The sequence below is a fragment of the Haliaeetus albicilla genome, chromosome 13 (assembly GCF_947461875.1).
Source record: "Haliaeetus albicilla chromosome 13, bHalAlb1.1, whole genome shotgun sequence".
Lineage (NCBI taxonomy): Eukaryota > Metazoa > Chordata > Aves > Accipitriformes > Accipitridae > Haliaeetus > Haliaeetus albicilla.
Window position 1 is genome coordinate 31,649,897 of NC_091495.1, and position 26,979 is coordinate 31,676,875.

General features: G+C 42.0%; 1 protein-coding gene across 3 annotated transcripts in view; it reads left to right on the top strand.

Annotated features, from left to right (window-relative positions):
* Window positions 1-23,002: 23,002 nt before the first annotated feature.
* NID1 (nidogen 1) overlaps window positions 23,003-26,979 on the top strand; it is a 46,693-nt gene continuing 42,716 nt past the window's right edge. For all 3 annotated transcript variants that reach the window (XM_069800697.1, XM_069800698.1, XM_069800699.1), the window contains exon 1: window positions 23,003-23,215. In XM_069800697.1, coding sequence (XP_069656798.1) covers window positions 23,018-23,215 — 198 coding nt within the window. In that variant the 5' untranslated portion in view covers window positions 23,003-23,017. The remainder of the gene's footprint in view (window positions 23,216-26,979) is intronic.

Here is a 26,979-nt window from a genome sequence, read left to right on the forward strand (position 1 = left end):
CAGAAACTTGGAAATACACAATTTGCACAGCAAATCTAACACATTCAGTATCTTCTTTTTCTTCTAATATAAGACATTTCATTAGAATGGGAGAAAAGGCACATCAAGGCTTCCAAACATAGCATATACAGGAACAAATAAAACCCCCTAAATACCCAAATTCACCAAAGCATACATGCAGCTACAGGTCCTTTTCTTCTTGGTTGTTGTCTATTTGTGCCATCACTGTAGCAACAGCTGACCAGACACGCCTTCTCACAAGTGTGCAGATGTGCCCTTGGGATTAAATCTATAAATTAATAGGTACTATGGCAGACTGCTGGGTTTGACTCACGGGGGTGAGAAGCGAGAACTGAAACTCAGTGGTTTAGACATTTGTAGCGTGGTGGAAATGCTTCATATATCTTTAGGTCATGTATAGCGTCATATACCATCAAATAACACGGTTTGTAAAAGATACCTTGATTATGGCTGGAGCACTGCCATGTTTTGTTCTATCATTTATAGTAAGCTGATTATGGAATAATCCCCAGGGAGGACCCCACATGTCTGGTGAGGCATGAAAAAAGATTCCTTTAGTGAAAGAGTCCATGTAAGTGAACTAACAGAGTGTTCAGGGTACGCAGATACTGACACAGAGTACGAACTAAAATAATGATTTCCATTATTAATGCCTCACCCCAAGAGGAGTTCAGAGCTATTATTTTGTTGAAAAAGAAAATTATTATAATTGTGCCTATTAATATAAATACAGCATAAGTCTGGATAATTCCTTAAAAAGATCTCTAAGTGAAGCCCATCCTGCCCTAAAAATACCCACTGAACACTTAAAGCTATGTTCCAAAATCCATGTTCAGGTACTGAAACATAAGCAGTTTGATTTTAAAGCTGCTCAGCAAACTCAGCTCCCACTGACTAGAAAGGAATCTGTGGGATCTCAGGGTTCTTCTGTAAATCAGGTCACTTGTATTAAGGTGTCTAGATATGATTTTAAGACCCTTACCAGGAGCAGCCAGCTTTGCAAATCCTGGATAAACAGCTTACAGAAGCAGGGTGATACACAGCACCAAGTAGCTGTGTCGATTTGGCTACGTATAGAAATACACAGAACACACAACAAATGATGGGAAAGAAGAGAGAGGATAAGAAATGTCCAAGCACTAAAAATCATGTACATGTATGGACGTATGTTATAGCTTGCACAGAAAGACAATTTTATGGCTGCAACATAAATAAACTTGGACTTAGTTTTAAATTAGCACCTGCTCCTAGACCCTGTGTATTTCCTGGAAAAAAGTAAAATTTATGTGATACAGGGTAGAACATGGAAAACTGAGCAGTTACTGAAGCAGTTTGTCAGAGAAGCTGTCTGTACTCAGGCCATCACGTTCATTAGGCAAAGATGGGGAATATAAAGGCCCTGAACAGGAGTTTAGACAATATGTATAACAAATAGAATAGATACAACAAAATATATTTCAATACATACTACAGAAGGCTCCGTCTCCCGGATCAGGAAAATGTCTCCCCTAGATTGATACATACTTCCTTCTAGCAGACAGGGAAAACCTCTTCCTAGCCTTTCCCAGTTCCACTAATACGCCTGCCTTATACATCCCTCGATCTCCACAACCCCAGTGCACACATGCACTATCTAGAGGCCAGAGTGCAGTGATAATAAATTCAGTGGGTTGCACACCACCTCTCTGCTCTCAGCACAAACTTTCTGATTATGCTTGTGGCTAACATTAACAGTGGCCATAAGCACTCTATTGCTTTTTATCAGTGACCTATAACAACTCTTCACAGCTTGTGCTATAAGACTTTAACCTGTTAAATGAGGGTAAAGGCTTCCATGACATGCCATCAGCAAAAACACCAGGATTTTGGCCACTGCCACACGCCTGAAGTATACTGTAAAATGTACAGAGAAGCAGGAATCCATTTCTACTCAGAAAACTGCGGGTTTCCCTTACTGCCCCTGTGGATGCGATTGCCAACTCACACTTTGTAGGCAGCATGTCGTAAACAGCCAAAAAAAGCTGCTGCTCCCTTGGTCAGGTGTTGCCAAGGGACAGCAAAGAACAGTGGTAGCACAGACTGCATCACAGACGTGTGTCCTTGCCAGTAGGTGAGCAAAGGTTGGTTGGGAAACTCTGCATTGCAGCATTACAAGAAACTTCTTAACAGATCAAACTTCCCATGCAGCTCTCCAGTGCTTAAGAAGTTCAGCCACTGCTTGGCCTTCAGCACACTCCTGCTGCTGTCTAGGGATGTTGGACAATTCCAGGAGATCTGTTTGTGTTACTGTTTTCTTTCTAAAGGTCATTGTCCAAAGGAATAAACTTGAGTGGAGCTCAAGGGTTCAAATAGTTGCTTAGCTAGGCTGTCCCAGTGCTATTTGACTTGAAATGAACTAAAGTAGATAACATAAAGTATCTGGATTCTGCAAGTTGAACTGCTGCCCAGCTCCTGAGCGGAGAGGTCTACAGTTCTCATCTTTGATGTCACTTGCAGTTAATGAATTTGCTGGCAAGACTGTTAGCAAATCACTGTGTGCTAAAGCACCCTGCAGTATCTAGTGTGTAGTTCAAAAAGCCTTTTAGAAAGGGTTTTGCAGAAAGGAACACTTCTAGGAAGCGAAGAAAATAAAGTAATTTAAGATTTTGTTAGATACTGAACCATCTTCATATTTGATTTTATACTATGGTAGTCCAAAGAGTTTGTCCTCAGTTACACTGGCAGGTTTTTCATTCTTTTGAGGTTTCATGATTTCTTGGATTGTGTTTCTTACAAATACCTGGCTCTCATGGTTTAAACCTCAAGTACTGAGTAAAGTATCATAGCTGGACTTTAAAGTCTATCCTTCAAAAGTTGCTTCTCCCTAAAGTTACCTGAAAAATTGTGAGAGGCCAGTTCCACCCCACCTGAGACATACCAGGAGAGGCTGCCAGGTAGGCAGGCTGCTTGCCAAACCAAAGAAAAAGAAAGTGGTGTTCTGGTTCAACATTTTCTTTTGCTCTGCACTCCATGAAGCCTACAATTACAAAACTCCACAACATCTTGAAGGAAATAATTCTTGCTATTTCTACTCAAAAAAACAAGTGGGACAGAAATCTGCTGTTGAACAAGATCCATCAACTAGCTGGTGGAGAGTGAGAGTATGAAGACTCTGAATTAGACAAAAGGTAGAGATCCTGTGGAATTCATGATGATTTAATTCACCCGAGTTTGTCACAACACACCTCCTCTTTCTTCATTTTGTGATCCGCAGAAATACCAGCTCACATCCTTGCAGTCCACTCTTTTCAATTTAAGTAATTTTTTGGAAAGGCAAATTCCTCTGAAGCCTTTAGTAATGTTGCTATTAGAAAAGAGAAATTTAACTATGCAATGTAAGCAAATACCTTCTGCATCTAATACTTAGGCCATTGCAATTTGGTGCATTACATAACAAGATAGCAAGTTTCCTGATGAGACATGGTGGCCAGGATGCTGACAAGAATGGATGTTCCCTTGCAACAAGTTCAGGAATCTTATTTAACTACCGGGCAGGCACCCAAACTAGTGCCTGCTCAACATGATGGATGAATTAGCCAGTAAATCATGAAACCGTAATTTTTCATCTGTGTTTGGATTCTGAAAACCTTATAGTTGAAGGTTTTGAATGCTACTGCATTGCAGAGCATGAGTACTTAGCCTTGGAAAATACTGCTGATGGGACACTTCCATCCTTCACTCAGTGTGGGCTCATCTCCAAGTCATGGACTACGTCACCATCTTTGGGATCCAGCATCTCTGCGCCATTCAACATTTAGCAACTCTGGCAAAAGCCAAACAGCGGGCTGGGAACCAGTTTTCTCAAGGGAAAAAATGTCCTTTCATTGTTGGGCTTTCTCTGTGCCTGGGCATGTTAGATTTCACTATTAATCCTGACACAGAGCTCATACCCCAAACATGTCTAAATAAAGCCCTCATAATAAATCAGGATTTATTATTGTAATCTCATTTAGGTCATACAGTGGCGTACAACAGTACGAATGTAAGGCCTTAACCCATAATCCTTAAGGTAGCCAAAGCTTCCATTGGCTTCAAATAAAGTAATGCCTATGAATCAAGGGCAGGAACTCAGCCACAAAAACTAATCAGAGTAATGCAAGTAGCTTTAAAGCAAGAAAACTGTGGTTTCATAATTCCAGCCAATACTTGACCAGAAGAAAATTTTCTAGAAGAATTAAGTATGTTACTCAGTTAATAGAAGATGGAAAGAGACAGATTCTGTGCAACAGAAGCATCAGAACATCAATGCCTTTGTTTCATTTTGGAGTTTTGCCTCTATTAGGGTGTTTATACATAGATTTCAGGCTCTCCTGCAGACTTCCCCATTGCACAATGTGCAACAGGAGCAGACTCAAGCTTGGAGATGCAGTCTGCATTCCAGACTGGTAAGAAAGTCTTGAACACCCTGAAATTTCTGTCCATGCTGCACGTTTCTTGGGGTTTAAAACAAGACTCAGCAATCTGTAGATCTAAGGTTAAAAAGCACTGAAAAGGATTTGTTGCTTTTTACTGTTCAAATGGTTCTTTGCAGCCTTCAGTCTCCCAGATGCCTCCATAACCCAAAAGGATACTTTAAATCCATGTTAGCTCAAGTGGAATATATTCTCTCCTTTGCTAGCCTTCTCTGCTTCCTTTGACTTAAGGTTTACCCCTTCCTTGCACCCCTCCCCACCCCCCACTGGAAAAACCCATGAAAGAGGAACTAAAGCAGTTAGGTATTTCCCTTCAGTGGGGATTCCCTTACATGTATCAGTCAGCTGGGTATGAGCTGACTGGAAAAGGAGGTGGACTAGATGTGGACTGACAACAGAGGGAGGTGGATTTGAGTGCTAAAGATCACTTGTCCCACTGTCTGGTGCTTCATATCATCTATGACACATCCTCACAGGGAACGCGTCTTCTCTTCACAAGAACCTTGACGAGTAAAGAATGAAAGCCCGTTTAAATAGGCATGATTTTAGCCACATCCAGTAAAGGGAGTTAATTCATTTTTTCCCTTGGCTTCTGATACTTAGACAATAGGTAGAATCTCGTTCACAGCTATGAAAGCCCCATGTGTTAGAAATCATCTGCTTCAGCCCTGATTATCTGCTTGCTCAAGCAGCTGAGAATTCAGGTGTGGAAGCAAAAAGTCCTGAATCTTGCTGAATCCTTCCCAGGTTAATGCCTGGAGAGAGTTTTTAACCCCAGTATCCTAAACCTACTCCAGTTGGTGCTGACATCCATACTAATTCAGAGGACTGTGCAATGTGAGGAAGTAGGCTCACAGTCTGAGCAGCTTGATGTTTCCTCACTTTCCTAAACTGCATTTGGCAAGGCTGCCCTCTGAACGGTCGCTGCAGAAACTTTTCAGCTGTAGGGTCATCCTTGGAGTAGTGATGAAGACATCTTTGTTGGTGAGGGCCCTACAGAACCCCAGTCTAGCCTTTCTGGGATATAAAAACAGGGTGGAAAGGGGCAGCCAGCGTGGTTGGAAGCAAAGGATTGTGTCTGGGACTACAAGGTGATGTAGCTGTGCAGAGGAACAGCAAATTCCTGAGCTACATGTGAAATCTACGGCTTAGGGATGAATTCCCACAGGATGAGGTTTCTTTGATCATTAGTGAATCTGTACTTAAGACACCTGCAAAGACCTGAGAAACAAATGTAACTCCTGGGCTAAAACCAAACAGTAAACAAACCTTTACAGGAAATTTGCATTCAACATTTAACACACAAGATTCAGCCAACAGCACCCTTCCTCGCCCTTTATGTGCGTATCGTTTGTATGTTGTATCCAATGTTAGTATCTGCGTATTTGTGCCGTTACTTTCCTGCTGCTATGACTTCTACAAGCTGTTAGCCTACACCTGAGGGCAAAGAACTCCAGTAGCTCCTCCAGGTTCAAGCAGAGGAACGGGAGAGAGCTGGCGCCTTACCTGGTGGGGCAGAAGGCCATCAACTACAGCCACCGGGCTGGGCTGTGTCCTCACCCCCTCCGAGGTGCCTCTCCGTCAGCAGAAAGGAGGCCAGGGTGGTCTGGGACCCCTTGCCTCCAGCCACCGGCTCTCCATCCCTGTCCGCCTACAGCAAGGGGCAGGTAAGGCTCGTCATTGCCTCCCTCAGCTGCCCCGCTCCGGGAGCTACCACCACCCGACACCCCTCTCTCCCCGAGGCGCAGTGCCGGGGGGAGGTGGGGGCACGAAGGCAGCCCCGGGCCCTGAAGAGGACGAGGAAGGGTGAGAGGGAGCGGCGAGCCAGAGGGAGCCGAGTTCTGCGCGACCCTTCCCCTCAAACAAGGCGGGCCCGCACCGGCGCGCTCCCCTCACGCTGGCCGGGCCGCGCCGCGGCTGCCCCCGCCCGGCCCCGTCTCTTCGGCACCACGGCGCCCCCTAGTGGCGCGGCGCGGTGACCGCAGCGCCGGCAGGGACCGGCAGGGACCGGCTGGAACCGGCGGCGGGCGGCGCCGCGGGCCCGCCGGGGGAAGCGGGGCTTGGCTGCGGCCTTGGCGCTCTGCGGTTCCACGGAGCCGCTTTGTGTGCTGCAGGTTGGGCACGGCCTGTGAGAAGAAAATGAGAAATGGGAAAGGTTTTACCAGCTGCTCGTTGAGGGGCTTACGTTCTAGGGGGTTTTTTGGTTGTTTTGTTTCGTTTTTTTAAATTATCATCGTAAGCCTCGCAACAACTTCCAGTTAGGAACCGTAGGGCAGAAGCAGAGCAGGGCTGGGTGCAGGCGGCGGCGCGGCAGAGGGTCCGCCAGGCCCAGCGGGTCCCCCCGGGCACCAGGGGGTCGGTGCCGCGCAGTTCCCTCAGCGTGTGGTGCGGCGGCCGCCTCCCCGCCGGGGGTAGCAGGGACCTAACCCGTGTGCTGCGGGTGGTTTATTTCGTTATTTGTTAAGGCTGCCGCTCGCCTGTGTACAGCATTCACGGTTCTCTAGGAGCCAGGGAGGCTCGGCAGGCGATTGACTCCTTTCTGCGGATCACCTGAGAAGGACACGCTGAGGAGAAGTTGCAGCTGCTTCCTTTCCCCTCCAGCTCTGTGTGTCCTGAGGGCATCTGCTCTTCTGTAATGCCTGCCTGTGACGATGCCTGTTTTCTTCATAAAACTCCCCTGGAAGAGAAACAGAAGCTGTTATGTAGGTTCGTGTCCTTCAGCCAGCTGCATTGAGCCAGGCGGTTTCCTGTCCTGACCAGCAGCTTTTCCAGATTTACCCCTGTTGCAAAGCAGTAACCGCCATTGTCCCGCTCTTTGTTCTGATTGCTTCTGCAGGATTTTATTTATTCGTGAACTGTGGCTCAGTGGCGGAAATCAACTGAGCTTTATCTCCTCCTCCTTAACATCATTAAAATACATTCATGTGAAAAATAATAGTAGCTGGCTTTACAAAACGTTGGGTTTATTGGGGGGAAAGTGCCAAGAATATATTGTGTGTTTGCAAATGGAACTGCTTTTGCTTCTAACACAGTAAAAGAAAAGACGATCATTTCGTGAGTTTAATAATCGTGCCAACTTTATGTTTGTTTATGCTGTGACAGAACATTCAATGCATTAGACTTCAAATGGCCCAGCTGAATAAATTGCCCTAGTGGGTGGAGCAGCAGAGAACTGTAAAAGTGTGAAAAAAGAGAATACTGAAAAAGGAGGAAAGGAGAACAGAAACAGGGCTGGAGATGTTATTACAGGAACTACATTAAAGAGAAACTCTGCTTGGAGAAAGTAAGTACTGTACAGATCTCTTAACCTCTGGGGGATTTTTGCAAAATTCTCACGAGCAAGTTGTTTGATGATATCATCATGTGGATAGCAAAAACTTTGCTTTTCTCATTTCTTTTCATAAACCTCTGTCTATGTAGGTTTATTATATTAAATAAGCATGTTAGCTGCAATTATAATTCCTTAATATTTGACAATACATTTATAATAAATAATAATTGTGAAAATAAACAGAAATACACTATGTAGCTATATTAATATTATACATTAATATGGTATTCAATAGAAATATTATTTAATTTTTAACTGGATAATAAATTATAATGTAGAATTATTAAGCAATAAGATATTAACTATTTAAAGATTAGGAAATGGTGGAACTAAGGGTGTTAGTGCAAGTTCATTTTGAACCCCTTTGCAGGTGCTTTTTGGTGTTACCTTTAGTGATTGTTTTTCCCCCCAGGATCCTTGCTTCATTCAGAGGACAGAGTGGTAGTGCAACAAGTGTTCTAGGAGGAACCAGAGTTGTTAGGAAGTGATGTGGTTGGTTGTCGGGTGTAAGGTATATGCGAATTGGGGTTTGGTAAAATAAGGGTTTGCATAAGGGCATATCAGATCTTTGTAACAACAGGATGAGGAGAGCTCAGAAGCTTTGCAGAGAGGAGAGGGTAGAAACTGTCCAGTGCTACATGCTGTGAAAGGAAAAGGGATAGAATGATTTAACAGCTGGGATGGAGGGCAGGGAGTAGGTATTTATCCTGGAAATACTTCTGTCACCTCCAGCTGTGCTGGCTGTAGTTTATTTTGGAACAAAGTCCAGTATAATACAATGGCAGATTTCCAATCCTCTTACAGAACAGACAACATTGCAGTGAAAAGACTTCAATCATTTTTGCTATTAAAACGTTCTAAGAGGTGTGTTCCTGTGTGCAGCTGTATTTGCCTCGTCCTAACTATGCCATTGCAGAGAATGTTTAATCAGAAACTGCTGTCATTTGTTTTATTTTTCACATTTTGTTGGCCCAGATTTTTTTAAAAAAGTAATGAGTGTCTGAATCTCAGCTAGGCAAAGGTGGTACAGCCACTTGATTAATGAATAGAAAAAAATACAGAATTTCAAACTACCTTAATGAAAGAAACTGAGCTGAATTTGAGTCTGATTAATCAGCATGAAAAGTTTTGAGATATGCGTAACCTAATTTGTCTGTTTAAATGTGAGAGATATACTAAAGAGACCTCAGTCAGTGGCATCAATGACAAAGCTAAAATCAAAAGTGATTTTAACTAATTGACAATGCTTGTTGGGATTGTCATGTTTTGGGACTGCTTGTCCCAATTGTTTCTCAGGTTGGTGACATCAGTTGTCCGTTACATCTGTCATGCTAAGTACTGGGTTTTTTTGAGAACCACAAGTATAAAATTGTAGTCTTACAAGGCCTACAACACTAGGCCATTTATTGCATCTTGCTAAAAGTGTGTCCTGTGTTCAAAGACATGGCAAAAGAGTATAAAGTTATATAAAGATATGAAGGAGAAACAGTCCTGGAAATTCTGTCTTCAAAGGTAGGATATACAAGGATATGCAAAGTTACCTGTATCTTCAGACAGCTTTGGTTATAATTTAGTTAGGATCTTATCAAATCTATTCTAATGGCCTACCTATTTTATTGTGTTTATGCCTATCAATAATTTTTAATTAAGAGAAGCAAAATAGTCATGTCAGAGAAAGTTTACAATAAAAGACAGTGTGATCTGGTAGTCAGAAGTCAGTAGAGAAGGGGCAGTCATTTTCCCCCATAGAGCTCTATAAAAATGAGTTGCACAGGAAAAATTCTGTCTTCCAAATGTTTTCATGAGACACCCTAAATGTAAATTTTCATTTGTTCAGTTTGCAGGACTTTGGAAAAAGAAAGTGATTTTTATTAAAAAAATGTGAAAACATGAAGCTAGTTATTTGCACAGTATATCTTCTTTATAAAAGCCTTATAGTGATATATCAAAAGTGAATTTAATGTTAGAAAAAAAGAGGTGTATTTTGGAAAAAAAAAAATCTTTTCATTAAAAAGTAAAGCAACTACCTCTCCTTCTGTGCTTTCTATTAAAAACACAGGGACTGACAGAGACCGTGGAAAATTCTCACGCTTTTTAATTCACTGTAAAATACAGAGGTTAATAAGGAGAAGATGCAAATGTTTTGGTCACATTTTGTGATAGATACTTGTGTATGCAAAGCAGTTAAAAACCCTGAAAACTCAGCAGTAACAAATTCCATCCTTTCAGGAGGATTCCACTGATATAGACTTCACAGTCTGACTGAGCGTGTTACTTTCATTATTTATTTTTTGCTTTCATTACCTTCAGCCACATTTTTCATAATTTTTTACATTTAAGCAATTTTATGAGGAATTTTTTTTTATTCACTTTGATAATACAAAATCTGAACACTTCTAAATTCTGTAAGGACCTACACACTGCCAGATTCTTAGAAAGAAGCTTGAACGTCACCAGAATTGGAATAGGTAAATTTCCCAACGGTGCCACCACTTGTCTTTTTGGGCAGAGACAGATAATGTTGATTTTATCCCCCAGCTCAGGGCCGTATTTCTGTCTCAGAAACTATCATTGCTTTGCTAGTTGAAGTCACTGTATGTATTGATTACACTCAAGTTTGTATAATATACTGGATGAAGATCTAATCCACTGTGAATTCTTACACATGGTCAGGGTGTCCAGGAATTTGTGGTAAGAATTAATCTAGTCACCGCATATATATTCTGTATCTTACCTGCTCACATGATCTTGGAGAGCATATTTCAAATGCAGCCTATCCATTTAAATTCCACATAAATATCCAAATTCCATGTAGTTACAGTAAGCAAATATTATGGCTATAAATGACCTTTCCCTGTTTCAGTCTAGGTATTTTTGGTTATGTAATTAGCAAGAGTAATCAGAATCAAATATACATATCAGCCAGCTCTTGGAATCACTGCTACTCTGCAGGAGCAGCCACTAAAATGAAAATAAACCGTATTAATCTGCATAAATGCACATATGCTAAAAAGAAAGAAAATATTCCCCCAATAAATATGTAATCAGATCATGAACTGGTTTAGGTAGACCATTATTTTCAGTATGGACCTTTGTGTTTTTATTATTGGATACCTTGATACGGCTAAAGAGTTTCTGTAACTAAACAAAATAAAGATTTTTAGATCAATAATTTACGGGCAATCTTCAAAGAAAAGAACAAGTTAAAATATGCTGAATGTGCTTAGTCACAGAGAGTCACTATTTACTACTTCTGGATCAAATGAAAGACATTTTTTGCAAGCTCTCATGCACACAGACACCCTGTCTTCCTCATGCACAGTAGCTTAGATTGTCCTTTTTTTGTTTGACTTTTGCACATATCCAGTGGCCAGAAATCTTGGAGGAAAAAATGTGATGATGATAATACCCAATTTGACTTTTCATTACAAGCTCCCAAGTAAGGTTGGTACTATAACTAAAGCGCTAATTAAGATTAGTCTGTTTGGGAAATACATCTTTTCATACACGGTAACATAGTTTATGAATCTTGTTATTAACACTAAAATTAAGTGCTTTTTCTGTGCATAAGCTTTATAGTCATTGCCCCTGCTTTTAAGATATGTATGTGTGTAGTGACTGGAGGCAGCTGGAGGTCACTTACAGACCTATTAGTATGTTTAGTAAAAAGGTGTATTTCTGTAAATGAAACAGATCTAGCAGCAGCTCCGATCAGCCCCTTTGCTGCAGGTGTCTTCCTGGCAGGGGCCAGCGGAGGGTGCTGTTGTTGCTTTTCTGTACCTGAGTATGGTAGAAAAAAGCAGAGTAACGTTATACTGGGAGAAGTACAGTGTGCCAGCGTGGGGTCCTCCGGTTCCCCTCCCAGCATGGCCTGTGCAAACTCCCACCCACCACAGCCTCGAAAATCTACGAAATCGTTAACAATGGTTGTCAGCGAGCACCATCTCCAGTCTGAAAGACAGGGTGTGTTAGCAACAGTGTGACGGGGAGAGGTGGGGGAGCAGGAAGGGAACAGCTTCCTTTGAGGAGTCTGCAGCAGGGTGCTGCAAAAAGCTCTGTCGTGGGAGTCAGTTGTTTGTCTCACTTTCAGTGTGTAAGGCTTGACACATTGGCAGGCAAGAGGTTCTCATCAGTCACTGGACTTAGTCTGTCATGCTAGGTGTTTGAGTTTATCTGAGCTCCGTTTCTATTCTGAAATATCTCTGGAGCTGCGCAGCGTAGGTTTACCTCCCTTAGCAGAAGCTTTGGCTGCATAGGTGCATCCTTTTTGGTGAGGTTTTGCTTCCCTTGTGATATTGTAGCTTCTTGGCTGTTTTCAAGCAATCCTGATGCCGAGGTACACAGTATTAAAAGTAATCGTGTATTGTAGCCCACGCATGTTGAATAGTGTATGCCTGGATCTTTGCTGGTTGACTTCACAGGTACGGGACCTCTGACAGGGAAAAACCTGCTGGAGCCTTCAGTTTCTCCTTCATTGTATCTGCAGTTTACCAGATATGCTAAAGAAAAAGCCTGTAAGGCCAAGAAGTCTTTAATACTCACTGAATAGAGTCTGAAGACAGAAATGAACTATTAGACATAGAAAGCAGGAGTCAATCTCAACAAGAAGTAACTTCTAAAAACACAGTCTGTGTGCTGCTCTTTTTGGTTGGCACTAACTTTACCCAGTTTTTGCTCTTTGGACCAGAACCAGTGCCTTTCTTGTGTCTAGCAAGTCAGGTGTGCCTATTCCTTTCCTTTCTCTAAGCATCCTTCCTTATTACTAAGTGGCAGCATTTCTCCTTTATTCAAACACAGCAGGCACTCATTTAGAGAATTCACTCATCTTAGCTGAGCATTACTGAAGATAAGGGAGATCTTCAGTCAAAGAAGACATCCATTTTTTTCTTGCAGGGTGCCAAGACCAGCAGGATCAGCAGACCTTGGGTTTCATTTGGTAAGGCTGGGAGTGTAGGCATGGTTAGGCAGCAGTACACCTCTTACTTCTTTGCCTGCAGGATTGGGTAGCCCAAGTTGTTCTTTTCCGATTGCCTTTACTATGTGATCACTCCCCTTAAAGTGAATGGGACAACTTGCATGCACAATTGCTGGTAATGTCAGGGCTTGTATTTGTATCCTCTGACTTAAAAGACTCAGGTTCTCTTTGTCTTTCCCACCATCCTTCTCTCATCTGACTCCTTTTTGAAATCCAGTTTTTTCCCTCCCTGGTTATTCTTTCTCAATTGAAAAAAGACATCCTCCAAGTAAGGAGTGAGGTTACTGAGGCCAGTGGAAGTCCAGCAGGCTGCTGCTTCTCAGTTCTGGGTCTGGCTCCGCCACAGCCAGGAGCAGCTGAAAGCAGCTGGTTCGCATGCTGGGACAGCAACTGAGTTGTTACTCTGCTGAAGCAACACATGCAACAACTGTTTATATCTGGTACCAACAGGCATAAAGCATGTTTGGGGAAGATGGGCTCTTTGGAGATGACAAAGGTTGTGTCCTTAGGCAAGGCTGAGCACTATGGGGGGATTTCTGTTTAATTCAGTCTGAAAAGCATGAGAAAACTATAGTGCACTGTAGGGAATGTTTAGAAATCATAGAAACTAGAAAAATTATCAGAGTTGGTGGCAGTGAAATAATATGGGTAATGTACTTGTAAGTTCTTCTGTATGTATAATATATATGATACTAAATATAAGCCCAAGGTTGCAAATGCTCAGGCAGAAGTGTTCCCAAGTTCTGGAGAACACCAAGATGCATGAAACATGCAGGGCGTGCTGATGAATATGTGGAAATGAGCATCTGCAAAGAAGAAAATTAAGTTAGTCTTGGTTATAGTTTGCCATGCAAAATTGACATGATGCTGTGGAAACTTTAAAGGTAAGGTGTTACTCAGGCAAGAATCCAAACAGAAGTTACTTTCTAATCCTCCTATCTTTGTACTTTGCTGTCTTTGGATAGAGGGTTATTTGAAAAACACTGCACTGTCAGGGGTGATTTTCTGCTGCTGTTGTGTTAAATCAGTCTGTTTGTTTTACTTTGAAGCATACATCCTGTTTTCAAAGTGATGGCACAATTTATGGAGATCAGAAACAGCTTGCAGATATTTAAGACCAACCTTTTAATTCCTCCACCACACAGAATGGAAATTGTTGCAAAAGTTTTCTGTCTTTCTCTGCTTACTGAATTGTAATTTGTCAGTCATATGCCCCCCAATAAGGCTGAATTTGGCAGGCAGCAACGGAATTCTTTGTTACATATTCACCTTAAAAACCTGACTCTTAATTTTTCCTTGTGATTTTTTTATTAATTTCTGCCATGTGGTAGCCCACTGAATATCTCAAGTTGGTGAGCTTTCCTGAGGCTTGTGAGCATTAGGAATAACTACACAGCTTCACACTCTGGATACCCACAGAGACAGTTATTAGCTGAAACTGGCATTTGTCTCAGGAAGAAACATGATCTGCTCCACTTCAGAAAGCTACTTCTGGTTGTCAGGAAATCTCCACTGAGTTTCCTGTGTGTCTTCTGATTTGCCAGGTGGACAAGCTGTATTTCTTTGGTGCCTTCATTTTTCTATTTGTGAAGTGGAATAACAATAAGTGTTCTTAAATCACCAGGAAAGGTTTTGAGATTTGTCAGAGTAGTAACAGAAAGTGCTGTTGAGACTATTATAGCACGATTGCTGTATGAAAATCTGCTTTGTGCTTTAGCACTGCTGCAGGGAATAAACTGCAGAAAATAATTACATTTTGGATGAGGCAAAGTCCTGTTCTGAGTACTTGAATAACTGAATTGTATTTACTAATATGGAAGAAGCAGAGGGCAGTATATTCCTTTCAGGAAGAACACAATGCTCTCATTTGTTCAAATGTTGTGGCTCATTCTTCAGAAGTTAGATTCACTCCTCAGATGATAAAAATGTAAATATCAGTACCGCCACAAAAATCAATCATTTTGTTGGAACTTAGGTCCAATGTAATACACTTTTTCCCCCATTGTTTGTTTTCAATGATTGCAACTCCAAATATTTTCAGACTATATAAGCTGTGTACACATGGTGAATAGGCATCCCTAAATGGCAATTTCATATTGTATTTAATGGCTCTAAAGATGGGTGGGATTGCTGGATCAGATCATTGTTTTAAGGGACAAATGCATTAAATACATAAAATGCGAAAATAAGAATTATTCTATTTCAAGGAAAAAAATAGAGAATTAAGGACCAGATTTAGATGGTCTTATTTTTGGATAATACTTTTCTTTCTTAAGTAATTCCTTAAGTTCTGTGGCCTTACTTGTAAATGAGAATAACCCATGCTGGCAGAACTGTGCTTTGAAAGAGCTGTGCTGCTGGAAAACATTCAAATGTTTTTCATGCAGGAAGTTTGAAAGAATCATAAAAGATTTGCAATTAAAGGAAAACAGACGTGAGTTTCTCTGAGAAAGAACTCAAGGAATGAGAACTGGTCAATGAGCCATAAAGGGGGTCAGCCCTAAGATCCCAAAAGGTTAATAAAAAGCCTCTTCTGGAAACAGGCAAGGAAGGAAACTAGGATGAACATAACCGGTACAGAGTTAAAGGCCCTTGTGAGGAAAAGGTAGAGGAGGAGGATGTTAATGGTAGGTTCAGAGAGCTCAAGGGAGAGAAGCCATGACAAGAAAGATTATTTAGATGGAAGTCCAATAGTGACTGCAGAGCAGCAACAAATAATTACTTGAAAAGGGTTTTGGTAACCTTTCATTTGCAAGTGTAACTTTTTCAGTTGTAAGAGTCTTCCTGTCTCCCCTCCTTGAAAAACTTACAAATACACCTTTGGCTGCAAATATACAGGTACATCTGTATTGCTGAATGAGAGAGGGCTGGGGATCTCTCTCATGCACTGGACCCCTGAATATCCAAACTGCTTAAGTGTTAGCTGATTTCCTGCCTGTTCCAAACAGCTCTTTACAAGACAAAGCACAGGAGCGGCCTGGGGACAGTTTGCTCCAAGGACCACACTCAAAAGGCAGTCAGAGGCCAGGACAAGACTTCATTCTTGGCCCTATCTAATCTTCCAAAGCTAGCCCAAAGGCTTTACAACTTCAAATACCTGCACATAGCCTCGTGTCACAGGCAGTGGTACGAGACACGTACCCTTAGTTTTGTGCTGTAACTAAACCATTGCTGCACTGTGTAATGGTTCACTTTATTTCAGACACTATGAACTGGGGGGGGGAGTGAATTTTGTCCTAGGGCTGCAGTAACCCCACAGATGTCACAGACTACATGCTATGTAGCATGGACACAGCCAGTGAGATCTAGGGGCTAGCAGTTTGGACACAATCCAGTCCTTGCTACTTGGCCTCAGGGATCGCACACTGTCCCGCTCTTAAGTGGGAGTGTAGACTACACACAGAGTTTGTTCTCAGCAGCCTCTTGTAGAAAAAAAGAGAGTTCCTGCTTTTCTTGCTCCTACCCTGTCACTTCTCCAATGAATAAGTTATTGCATCAATCCTAATGTTTGCAAATAATGCCTCTTTTTGCCAGGGGCAACGTGATTGTTTCTGTGCAGAGTTGCTTTAGTGCAGATCCTCATGTTTTATTGTTGCTCTATGACAAAACTACAGTGTTACATCCTAGACTAAAACACTAAACTCTGTTTGGGAAGGAATGAGTGGGCCACTGTTTATATTAGTCTGCAGATTCCAAGAGAAGTGAACAGCAATATAAGTCCTTGGGTCAAGAAGAATAAATAGCTGTAATTCATGGAATTACTCCTGGGTTTTTGGATCTGGACTGTTTCAGGCCAGGGGAAAGTTCACAGTTTTTACACAGTTTTTAAAAAAAGAGGAGAGAAAAATCTTCTTTCAGCATTATAGATGCATGATGTGTTACAGCCAACTATATGCATTTGTCCAATATTTTAAACATAATTTATCTCCAAGCACACAAATGAGGCCTTCAGATTAAAAATGTATAGTAGGTTCTTGAACTTATGCATATCTAATGTAAGAAAAAATGATTATATTTATAGCACCTCATAGCTACAATTTCAACAAGGTACTAGAAATCTTACAAAGAAAAAAAAACACCAGTGAAAATACTGAATTGTCATGCAACGATGTTTACTAGCATTTTGTGTGGAATGATCAGTAGAATTGTCACTCCAAAATTTTGCCTGTTCATGATGTTCTTGGAATGTAATGTTATGATTCAGCCATCCTCAGGCAAGCTTTTGAGAAGAAACATTTTAGCCTTTGAGCACACACTTACATCCACCTCACTTAGCAAGTTATCTTAAGCTCACACATAAATTTCAGTAACTTGGAGGAAACTTCGGTGTGTGCTGAGTGGATTCGTCAAGGCAGAAAGGCTTTGGTCTAGCTAACTTCAAGCGGTTGTCCAGGAGAGGTCAGGAAACACTTATATCTTCTTTTTTTCAGATGGAGGAATTTTCTTGCTTAGTAGACATTGTCTAACAAAAAAAAAAAATGTTTACAAGCAACCTCAGTAAAGGAAATACTAATACCTAGTGTTCAATCTGGCCAAGCATGGACTTATATAGGGAACTTTGTTCTCCCTCTATGCAGGGCTTTCACAACTATCTCTACATGTAAACATGAAACAGTCTAATTTTGAGACCATACAGTTAATAAGAATAGATGTTATCTTTACTAAATATTTCTTCCCCTAGCCAGTCAGGTTGTAAGAACCAATAATAAAAATTATTGGCCTTGGCTGCACCACAGCATCATCTACCCTGAATGAAAATCAGTTTCTCTAGTTTACTCACAGCTACTCAAGGTAATGGTATATTCTCCTGGGTGAATTTCACTGGCTTAGGCAATGGATTCCACTTCAGAAAATCAGCTTCAGAAATAAGTCTTTTTCCTTGTGAAAGAGATCATCCAGTCATGATGGGGGAAAAATTAGTTAAGTGTCTTCTCTAAATTGTCACAATTATTTAGGCTCATCTGAGAAATCATGTACTCTTTTTCGAAATAACAATTGTTGCAAGTTGTATGATTCTAGCAAGCAGAGAATCTAGGCAGGGCTAGGCTCCCTGAGGCTGAGTGCTCTATAGGCACGAGGAGCAGATGTGAGATAGTAGCTTGGCTGTCACAGGAGAGACTGTACCAATGTTTCAGATTTTGTTAGCCCTTTTGAACGTTTGTAGAAAAGTTGAGCCTGGGCTTCTCTCGTAATCATTTGTTATTGAATTTCTAGCCACCACTAGCATCAGACCAGTGCTTGGCCTCTCTTTTCTTATTGATTGTCATCTAGCAGCTTTGCTGCTGGGACTCAGTGCAACATCTTTTTTGTGTGTTCTGTGTACAACTGAAATTCACAATCATTGCAGTCAAAGTCTGGATCCCAACTAAAACAGAATACAAAATTTAGCAATGCTTTTGGTTTGGGTGCACATTCAATGTAAAGTGATGGTTTAAATTGAGATGCATTAAATACCATTTCATCACCAGACTACAAGGAGATGCATTTTCCCTGTGTGTATTAGCTCTGTTCTGAAGTCTGACACAGTAAAATATCAGTGGGTCAGAGTAGTTATTTTTTTAGTCTCAGAGTAGATAGGAGGTAAAGGATACCTTTTCCATATCTGTCTTCCTGTCCCATTCAGATTGCTTTTCCACATCCCATTCCCATTGTTTAAAAAACAATGGTCCTTCATATTGTAATTGTTTTTTGCATATATGAGAAACTGGTTGTACATTTTGTCTTCCTGTCTCCTGTGTTTTTTTTAAAAGCGTGGTCAGTTATTATTGTCTGCTTGGAGTCTTTTGCTGCTCAAAGCTGAAACTTTCAGATAATAACAAAACAGTAAGACTTGAGTAGGTGTAGTAGCTGACTTGGAGTAGGTGTAGTAGTTAGTGCTGTGCTGAATATTTAAATAGAAGGCTAATTATATACCTTGCCCTATTACAACTCTCTGTTATTACAGAGAATTCCTAGTATTCTTACCAGATTAGAGACTCCATTCTTGAAAGACAACAAGCATTAGGATACAAGAAGCATCTTTTGATAACATATTAAAGAAGATATGTGGCCATTTTTGTGTGGCTGTATGACAGATGGGAGGATTGCGAGGCTGCTTTTTTTTATCTAGCCAGTTTCTGGGACGCTGATATTTTTCTGTTCTATTTTCCATCTCATTTTTCCTAAATTATAAAGTGGGATGAAGAAAAGTGTTCACGCTTCTGCATAAGCATAACTTCACTGCATAACTTTGTGATAATTTTTTTCTGTCCCTTATTAATATAGTTAACAGTTCTAAAAATGAGATATTAGAAGTAGATGAAGGTAACCCTAGAAATGTAAACAGTCTGCTGTAGCACCAGCGGTAGGAAGGACCTGAGAGATACTGTTTCTCTGATGTTTCTTGCCCTGCTCTAGCCAGTTACTAATCTGTTACTGCTATGTACTATTACATGGCAGCAGTGTATCTCTTCTGTACTGACCAGGTCATTGGCCAAGTGTTAACACATCCCCATTCTTGCCCAGCTGTTCTCCAGAACAGGATATGAGTTCCCAAGGAGCTTGTCCTTTTGTTGCCCTGTAAGATCTTTGCATGAGAGAAAAAGAAGGGATTCTACAGTCGTCTGTACCCTACACTAATGCAGAGGGCAAGATACAATATTGCCCTTCATGTGCATCTCTTCTCAAGAGCAGCTAACAGTGCTTCAAAATTAGTCTCTTTCTCTAGAGAGTTCTGCTGCGAAATACACTTTTTTTTGGAAGTTGTTCCTGAGTCTTGTGACCTCCATAGTGATACAGGCTCATTTAGAGTTATAGAGGGAATCTCATCGTGTTCCACTCTAATGAACAATGAACATTAAGTTCCAAGACAGTGATTTAAATTTATGATGCTCACTCCATGATCTTCCTGCAAGCCTTGCTTTTGCTTGTGACCCTCTGATTCCCATGACCCTGTCTCTCTAAAAAATGCTCCTTCTCAGCAGACCTCAGTCCTATTCTTTCCTGTCATTATCCCAAATGCTCAATTGTCTCCAGTTTATTACCACATGGTTGCTCTGTCCTTTGATGATCCATCCACTAGAGTGCTTTGTCATCTTTGGACAGCAGAAGATCATCATGAGGGGCCCAGGTCATTGCTTTCCTTCCTCCAGTCATGCCAGCAAAGGGACACTAACTGCCTTTTCTCCGTTAATAGAACCTGGGGAGGAGCTTGAGAAGGTCGGGAGAGTCACAGTATCTGCAATCCCCTCTTCCAAATCTCCTCGCCTGTAGGCAGTGGAAGTTTTCAAATACATGTATACCTGTGAGCTATTTTAGTACTGTGTGAACATAGAAACTCAGGTAAAAATCTGTTGGGCTGTCTCATCCCATGATCAAATACAGAATTATTCCTTAAGGTCTGTTGTTTGGTAATCCGACCAACCTAGCGGTGGACTACTCAAAGCCTTCTGTCATTCTGCTTCCACTATGCATAATCTATGATTTTTCTGAAAATAGACCCCATGGTAAGGAAGCATTTTCTGATACTTGGTTTCATGGTTTCTTTTAGTTATTTTGATCTCCTAGTTATCTGTATTCCTCAAACTCACCCATATAATTCCTCCGTCTGTTTGGTAGCACTCTTCAGATATTTGACTTGAAGACACTCCATATCTTTGACGGAAGACGTTAATCAAAACTCCTCCCCATTATCATTTAGCCAAGTACATGTGTTTGGTTCTTTAACAATTCCCTGTATGTCACTCCTTCTGGTCCTCTGATCTTTTTTGTAGTTTCACTCTGAATTCTCTCCACTGGTGAATTTTCTGTGAGACCTCTGATCTCACAAGCAATCTCTGGAAAAGCAGTGTCATTATATCCCTTTAGAAAATATCATTTTACCTGCTTGTAACACAATAAAACCTGCTCATTTGTTGTACAGGATCTCAGTGGCTGCTCTGGGGATGCTGTTGCTTTGTAAACTGCTGTCATATCTGATTTATGGTCCATTGAAAAGGTGGTGGTGTTCTTGACATTTACTAGCTATGTTCTGGAAGATTTTTCTTGATGGTGTGTTAGCTGGTGATATTCCAGTTTGCATGTGGATACATTTCTTCCTTTCTTAAATCTTGCTAGTCTTTTGTGTTCTCCATTCTGGTTGATGTTAGCAATTAATCTCTCTGAATTAATTGCATCATGTGTAAGCATGCTTTTCTTTCCCTTTTTCAGGTCATTATTGAAGATGCTAGAAAGGACAACTGAAAATATTTTTTTAGTCTTAGAACTAACAGTTCTCGTTACTCCTTATAGTGGGAGCAGCATACAAAGTAAACTCACTGAACTACAACAGAAACACTGCAATCCTCTTGAGGTAAAAAACAGACTAAACAATCACAGTATACTGACTAATGGGCAAAGGATTTACCATAACATGGCTATTGCTCTGTGTTTTAAGCATGCAGATGTAGATATTTAACTCTTCAGCCTTCAAATAAATTTCAAATTTACTATAGTAGGTTTCTGGCTTCCCAGTGGTCCTCATCCTTCAAATTCTGGACATAATGCTAGGAAATGATGTGGATCTGACAGGAAAACATTACCCTCTCAGAGTTTTCTTCTTGTTGTGCTTATATCTTCTTCTTGTTGAGGTTGACTTTTGTACTGAGGGAAAATGTGGCTATGGAAAACTTCAAGCCTAACAGGAATGACACTTTTATGTTGTGAATGCGTATATGGAGTTCTGGAGGTGTTATGGGGTTTAATATAGGCTTTCTCTTTGCTATGGAGCTGCATTCCTACATTGCACATCTTGCCTTTAGGTTCTGCAGGTTTGGAAATAGGCTTATGCTGGAGAGGGGAGCTTGTAATGGGAGGATGCTTTTGTGGTGAAGGCAGTTGGTAGTGTTACAGTGTACGCATTTAATGTGGGTAAGAAGTTAGTTTGCTTAACTGCGTGTAGTTTGAGTATCCATTTGTCAAATGAAGAGAAAGACATCTCAGCTGGGTATCTTGAGGTATCTTTGTGGATATGACTATGCTCAGATATGGTGGTGATCCAGCCAAGACTGCTTTTGTAGCAGTGATTAGCCAGATATCCCTGAATCCAAGTTACTGTCTTACAGGCTCTGAAAATATGGAGGGAAGTTGCAGGTCGAAGTACAGCGAGAACTGAATTGTGCAGAGAGAAGACCTGTCTTCCTCCCAGACCACTGTGCCACTTGTCTCAGTGGCTGTCTTCACTTACCAAAACTTACCATGTTTTCTTACCAAAAAAAATGAGCAGGTGTTTGAAGAAAAGTAAAAAGCCATGTAAAAAAGCATGTGGGTAGCATTTCAGCTGCCTCCACTCAAGTGATTTTCTGCTGTAAACATTCTGTGGAAATATCACAGTGTACACTTTACTGGACAAGATTTAATCTTTAAACACTGCTGTCTTCACTTGGAAGCTTTAGGAAAAAAGTATATGAAATATACCCATTCTTCAGTTGCTTCTGAGTGTTTCTTGGGAGCTGAAGTAGGCTATAAAACAAGAAGACATAGCCAGAAAGAATGTATTTAGATATCCCGTGTTTGTTTAGTTTTATTTTACAACCAAACGCAGCTCCGACATTGATGGTGTTAATTTATGAAACGCATTCCAGTGTATTTCTTCATTCCCCCCCGATAACAGGCACCTGGTGTCAGAATTATTTCAGCGGACGGCATAGGGGTTCACGTCGTTGTCTGAGGTTGATTTCGGTACTTGGGTTCAGTGCGTTAGCCGCTGGCGGACTGGCGGACTGGCGGAAGGTACTGCAGCTGCTGGAGTAACTTTGAGTCCGCGGTCGCCAAACCAACGCAGAGACCCCGCCGGCCCTGGGAGAGAGCCATGCCTCTGAAAGCATCTGTCTGGCGCCTACAAGCCCGCACCGATTTGGCTTCCCGAGTTGCTCCCCCCACAAGCGACACGCTCTGATCCCGTAAGCCCTCGAGTCTCGCCGGCCCCGCGCTCCCGAGAGACGTTCCCCGCCCCGTCCCGCAGCTGACGCCGCTTGTGCTCTCGCAGGGAGGCGGCGGGCGAAGCCCCGAGCCGGGAGCGAGCTCCGCCCCGCTCCGGGCTGTGGGAGCGGGCCCCAGGGGGTCCCGGCGGCGGGCGGAGCCGTGCCTGGGGGGGGGGGCGGCGGGTCCCGGACGCCCGCCCCCCGCGCAGCCATTGGCGGCGGCTCCGCGCTCCCGCCCGCCGGGCCGGGCTGCCCGCGCTTATAGCGGCGGGAGGGGGCCGCCGCGCCCGGAGCCGCCGGGATGCGCGCCGCGCCGAGCTGGGCGCTGCTGGCCCTGGCGCTGCCCGCCCTGGCGCTGCCCGCCGGGCGGCTGGCGCTGCTGCCGCACGGCCGGGAGCGGGGCGACGCCGAGCTGGAGCCCGCGGACGATGCGCGCTCGGCGGCGCTGGAGCTGAGCACGGCGCTGCGCTTCTACGGCGCCGCCGTCCGCTCCCTCTACGTGAGTGCGGGGCCGGGAGGGCGCGGGGCGCCGCTCCGGCTGGCGGAGGGTCGGAGAGGCTGTTGGGGGCTCCCCGGGGCGCGGGGGTTGCCGCCTCTTGCCGTGGTGCTGCCCGGGTTTGGGTTGGTGCCGCTCGGTTTCGACGCATGCCGGTTGCGTGAGCGCCGCGGTCAGAGGTCGGTCCGAAGAGCTTAATTGTTCCAGTTGTGTTCAGTCGGGTATCGGGGCCGTGTTAATGCCCTTCTCGCACCGTGGCTCCTTCTTTGCGGTGCACGCCGTCTGTCCTGGAGGCGATGCAACAGACACTAGGATAGTAGAGAGAATGTAATGGGTTATCCAGAGTGAACACCATCGCCAGGCGTTTTCTGTGCTCCCGCATAGCGTGTATGGCCAGCTAGGAAACATCCTCGTCGTGGTCTATGTTTTGTGTGCTTCAGCATGCCAAAGTCACAAAACTGAAACTATCAGTGTCTAACCAAGCAGCCTGACGTGTCCAAGATTTGCACCTCTTAGCACTGGAGCGCTTTCTGCCCCTAAATGTCTTGGGCACTCTCAGATGTTCATTGCTGAAGGGTGTCTTGGGCAGGGGAAATCCACATCCAGAGCAATTGCAGGCTTTGGTCTGCAGGCAGACCTCAGCCACGCGTGCGTGCCTCATCGCAGAATCTGCTTCCCAGCGTTGTGTGTGCACGTTTATAGCTAATGAAGGGTGCTTAGTATGTGAAGGTGGGATTGAAAACAGATTGTCTGGAGCAGAGCTGCTCTAAAGTAGCCAGAAAAAAATGTCTAAAATGGCAGCATGTCTTCAGAACCCTGCAGCAGTACTGGCTGTTTTATCATTGCCTCTTTTAACCTGAAGCCTCATCTAGGCTGGCAGTTGAAGATGCTAACTAGCATATTTAGAAAGGTCTTAGCAGGGAAGGCCCAGTGCGTTTAGTGTGTTAATCTCATCCAAGTTAAAACCTGCCTCCCTGTCCAGCTAAACCAACGTGCTTTAGCACCATGGGTCTAAGATGCAACCTTGGGCACTAATCTACATGGAGATGCTTGGGAAACTAGACCACCATGTGGCTGCAGTCATTCAAAATTTGATGTAGTTCCCGTGACTTGGGTCCGTTTTATGGGTATTCACGTAAGATTTAACATGCTTGCATTACACTGAATTGTATTAATGCTGCCACTTAAGTTGTGCTATTTTTCCTTGTTCACGCTGCCCCTACCTAGATAAATCCTGAAATCACATGTGAAATCCAAAATTCTGAGGGTTCAAGTTATGCCTGTGTGGAAAGTGGGTGTTGTTAAAAGAGGCTGGCAGTAAAGACAAAGTAATTCAGAAGTACTAAGTGGAGTTCAGACTTCAGTTTGACCCTTAGTTCATTGTCTTGTCTTCCATACTCTAAGTTTGGTCACTGATTAGCCAACCCAAGTGAAAAATACACTTTTTGAAGCACAGACATATTCTTGAAAGATAGCGGACTGTGTATCCAGTCACTGAGAAGCAAAGATAACATGTCAGATAAGTGACAGAAAGGGGACAGAGTTTTCAAAGAGCAGTAAATTGGTTAATGACACTAGGTTTCTTTAATGATCTCATTACTTGCCCATGCCATAAAACAGGAATGGTTCTAGTTAGTTTTTGTCTGGAAGAATACCCATATAGAGGCTGTTCCAGAATCGCTTTCAGGGCTCTTTCAGCATGATTTCTTGGTACTAAGGATGAGCAATTTTAATATGGGACCACTGATAATGAATGGTATTTCAGTATCAGTCTACATAATATGCAGAGGCTTTTCACTTGCATTTAATCTGCCTCAAGTATTGCAAAAAAGAAGCACAGTACAAACTGTATGGAGGTAGGAAAAGGAGAAGTGTATCTGTTAAGGAAATGTATTGAGCAGTCTTAAATGCACCTTCGCAGTACACAGTTTTATTGTATGTTGGCAGTGAGTACTTATTAAGCTCTATGATGTTACTCAGTAAGCAGAATTTACCAAAGTATTGCTCGTTGATAGTAAATGTTATCAAGCTGGTACAATTAACATGTGGTATCAGTAGAAATACATTATAATACATAAAGGAATTCCTGGATCAGATTTTGAGTTGTTGCGATGAAATACATCCTTCTGTATGGTTCATCAGGATAGTGTGATAAACTTAGCTTAATTTTTTGAGTGCTTGATTTTTGCAAGTTTTGCCTTCAATCAGTTGAAAATTCATGTGCGGTCTCTCTCTATTTTTTCCAACATTTGAGAAGCTGAGTTGTTTGAGTTAGCTCTACACATGAATAAAAAGGCAAGGAGTTCTAATGAATGATTGTTTAGTTTCAACTTGTCATAAAATCCCTGGCAACAAAACTTTTTTCATAGATGGAAGAGAGAACTTTTATTTAATATAAGTGGAAACAGACTTTCACATACTATAATCTTCAACATGGTGGTTTCCTATGCAAGATTTATAACATTGAATCCTATCACTAACCCATACTGATCTATTTTTTTTTTAATAGCGCACTTTTAATAAGGCTTTTTCAGTTTACACTAGGGCTCACTGATGTGGAAAAGTTAAAGGATTAGGGATTGCTTCCTTTTAGGGAAGAATCAGAGTCCTTTAAGGCAAGCTTGGATCAATTTTTTAATTGTTACTTTTATTAACTTCCTAAATTAATAGCCGGTCATGTTTGTACTAGAAAGTTTTGCTGTTCTAAGTCAACTGGCTCTTCATTATACAAATAAATTAAATTTTTCTAAACTTTCTTGTTCAGAAATATACAAGTCCTCAAAATGCCTGGTCACTGAACAGGGAAAAATACCTCATTTGTTTGACACTTTCATTTTTGTTATACACACACAGATACACTTTTTGTTTCAATAGAAGTACTTTGTTACTTTGGACTTCCTTCTCCTCGCTTATGTTTTCAGGGTGGACCTATAATAGAGTGTGTGTGATTTGTCCTGCTACAGACCACAAATGTATGTTAACTATGTGTGTAATCCAGAAGTTTAATGTGCTAAAAATACATCTGTGTTAGTTCCTGTCAAGTTAAATAGTATTATACCCTAAAAGGAAAGATGTACTGTCCGGCTGGTCTTTAGACAACGCCCACCTGAGGCCTTTATTTTTTTTCCCTTTTGACAGGAATGATACTTTAATGAAACCCTGCATTTACCCTGAATTACTTCTCTTTATTTTAGGGTTCACACTTTAACCTATCTTTGTGACCTTAAAAGGAACAGCGTAAAGTTAAATGATATGATTTACCATCTTTTTCAATATAAATGTGTTGTTAAATCTGAAAGCTAAAAACATTTTTTCACTAATGATGAATGTTCTTTCTCTACACTAAAAATCTCTTCACAAAGTGAGCAGTTTGTGTATTTATTTTCATTTAATGGCTTGCAAATGTTTTCTGGGTGATAGAGTACTTGCAACCAAACATTCTCTTAATATTTAAAACTGAATGGTCACATTTATGAGCTACAAACAAATGAAAACGGGGTTGGCATTTTTGCATCTTCTTGATAAAATTACTTGTTGCATTTAAGTTTTTAGCCAGATAGGAAATGAATAGTCAGAAGCATGCCCCTAATAGGTGAAAAGAGGAAGACCAAATTTTAGGTCATTTCTTCTGGTCTCTACTTTGTTCTGTAGTATTAACTAGTCCTGATTGTATTTTCTTTTAATGTTATTTTAATCTCTGCCATAAATGGGGGACCATGCAGCCGCAAAGTCTGCACACACCAAATCTGATGAAGAGCATGGAATTT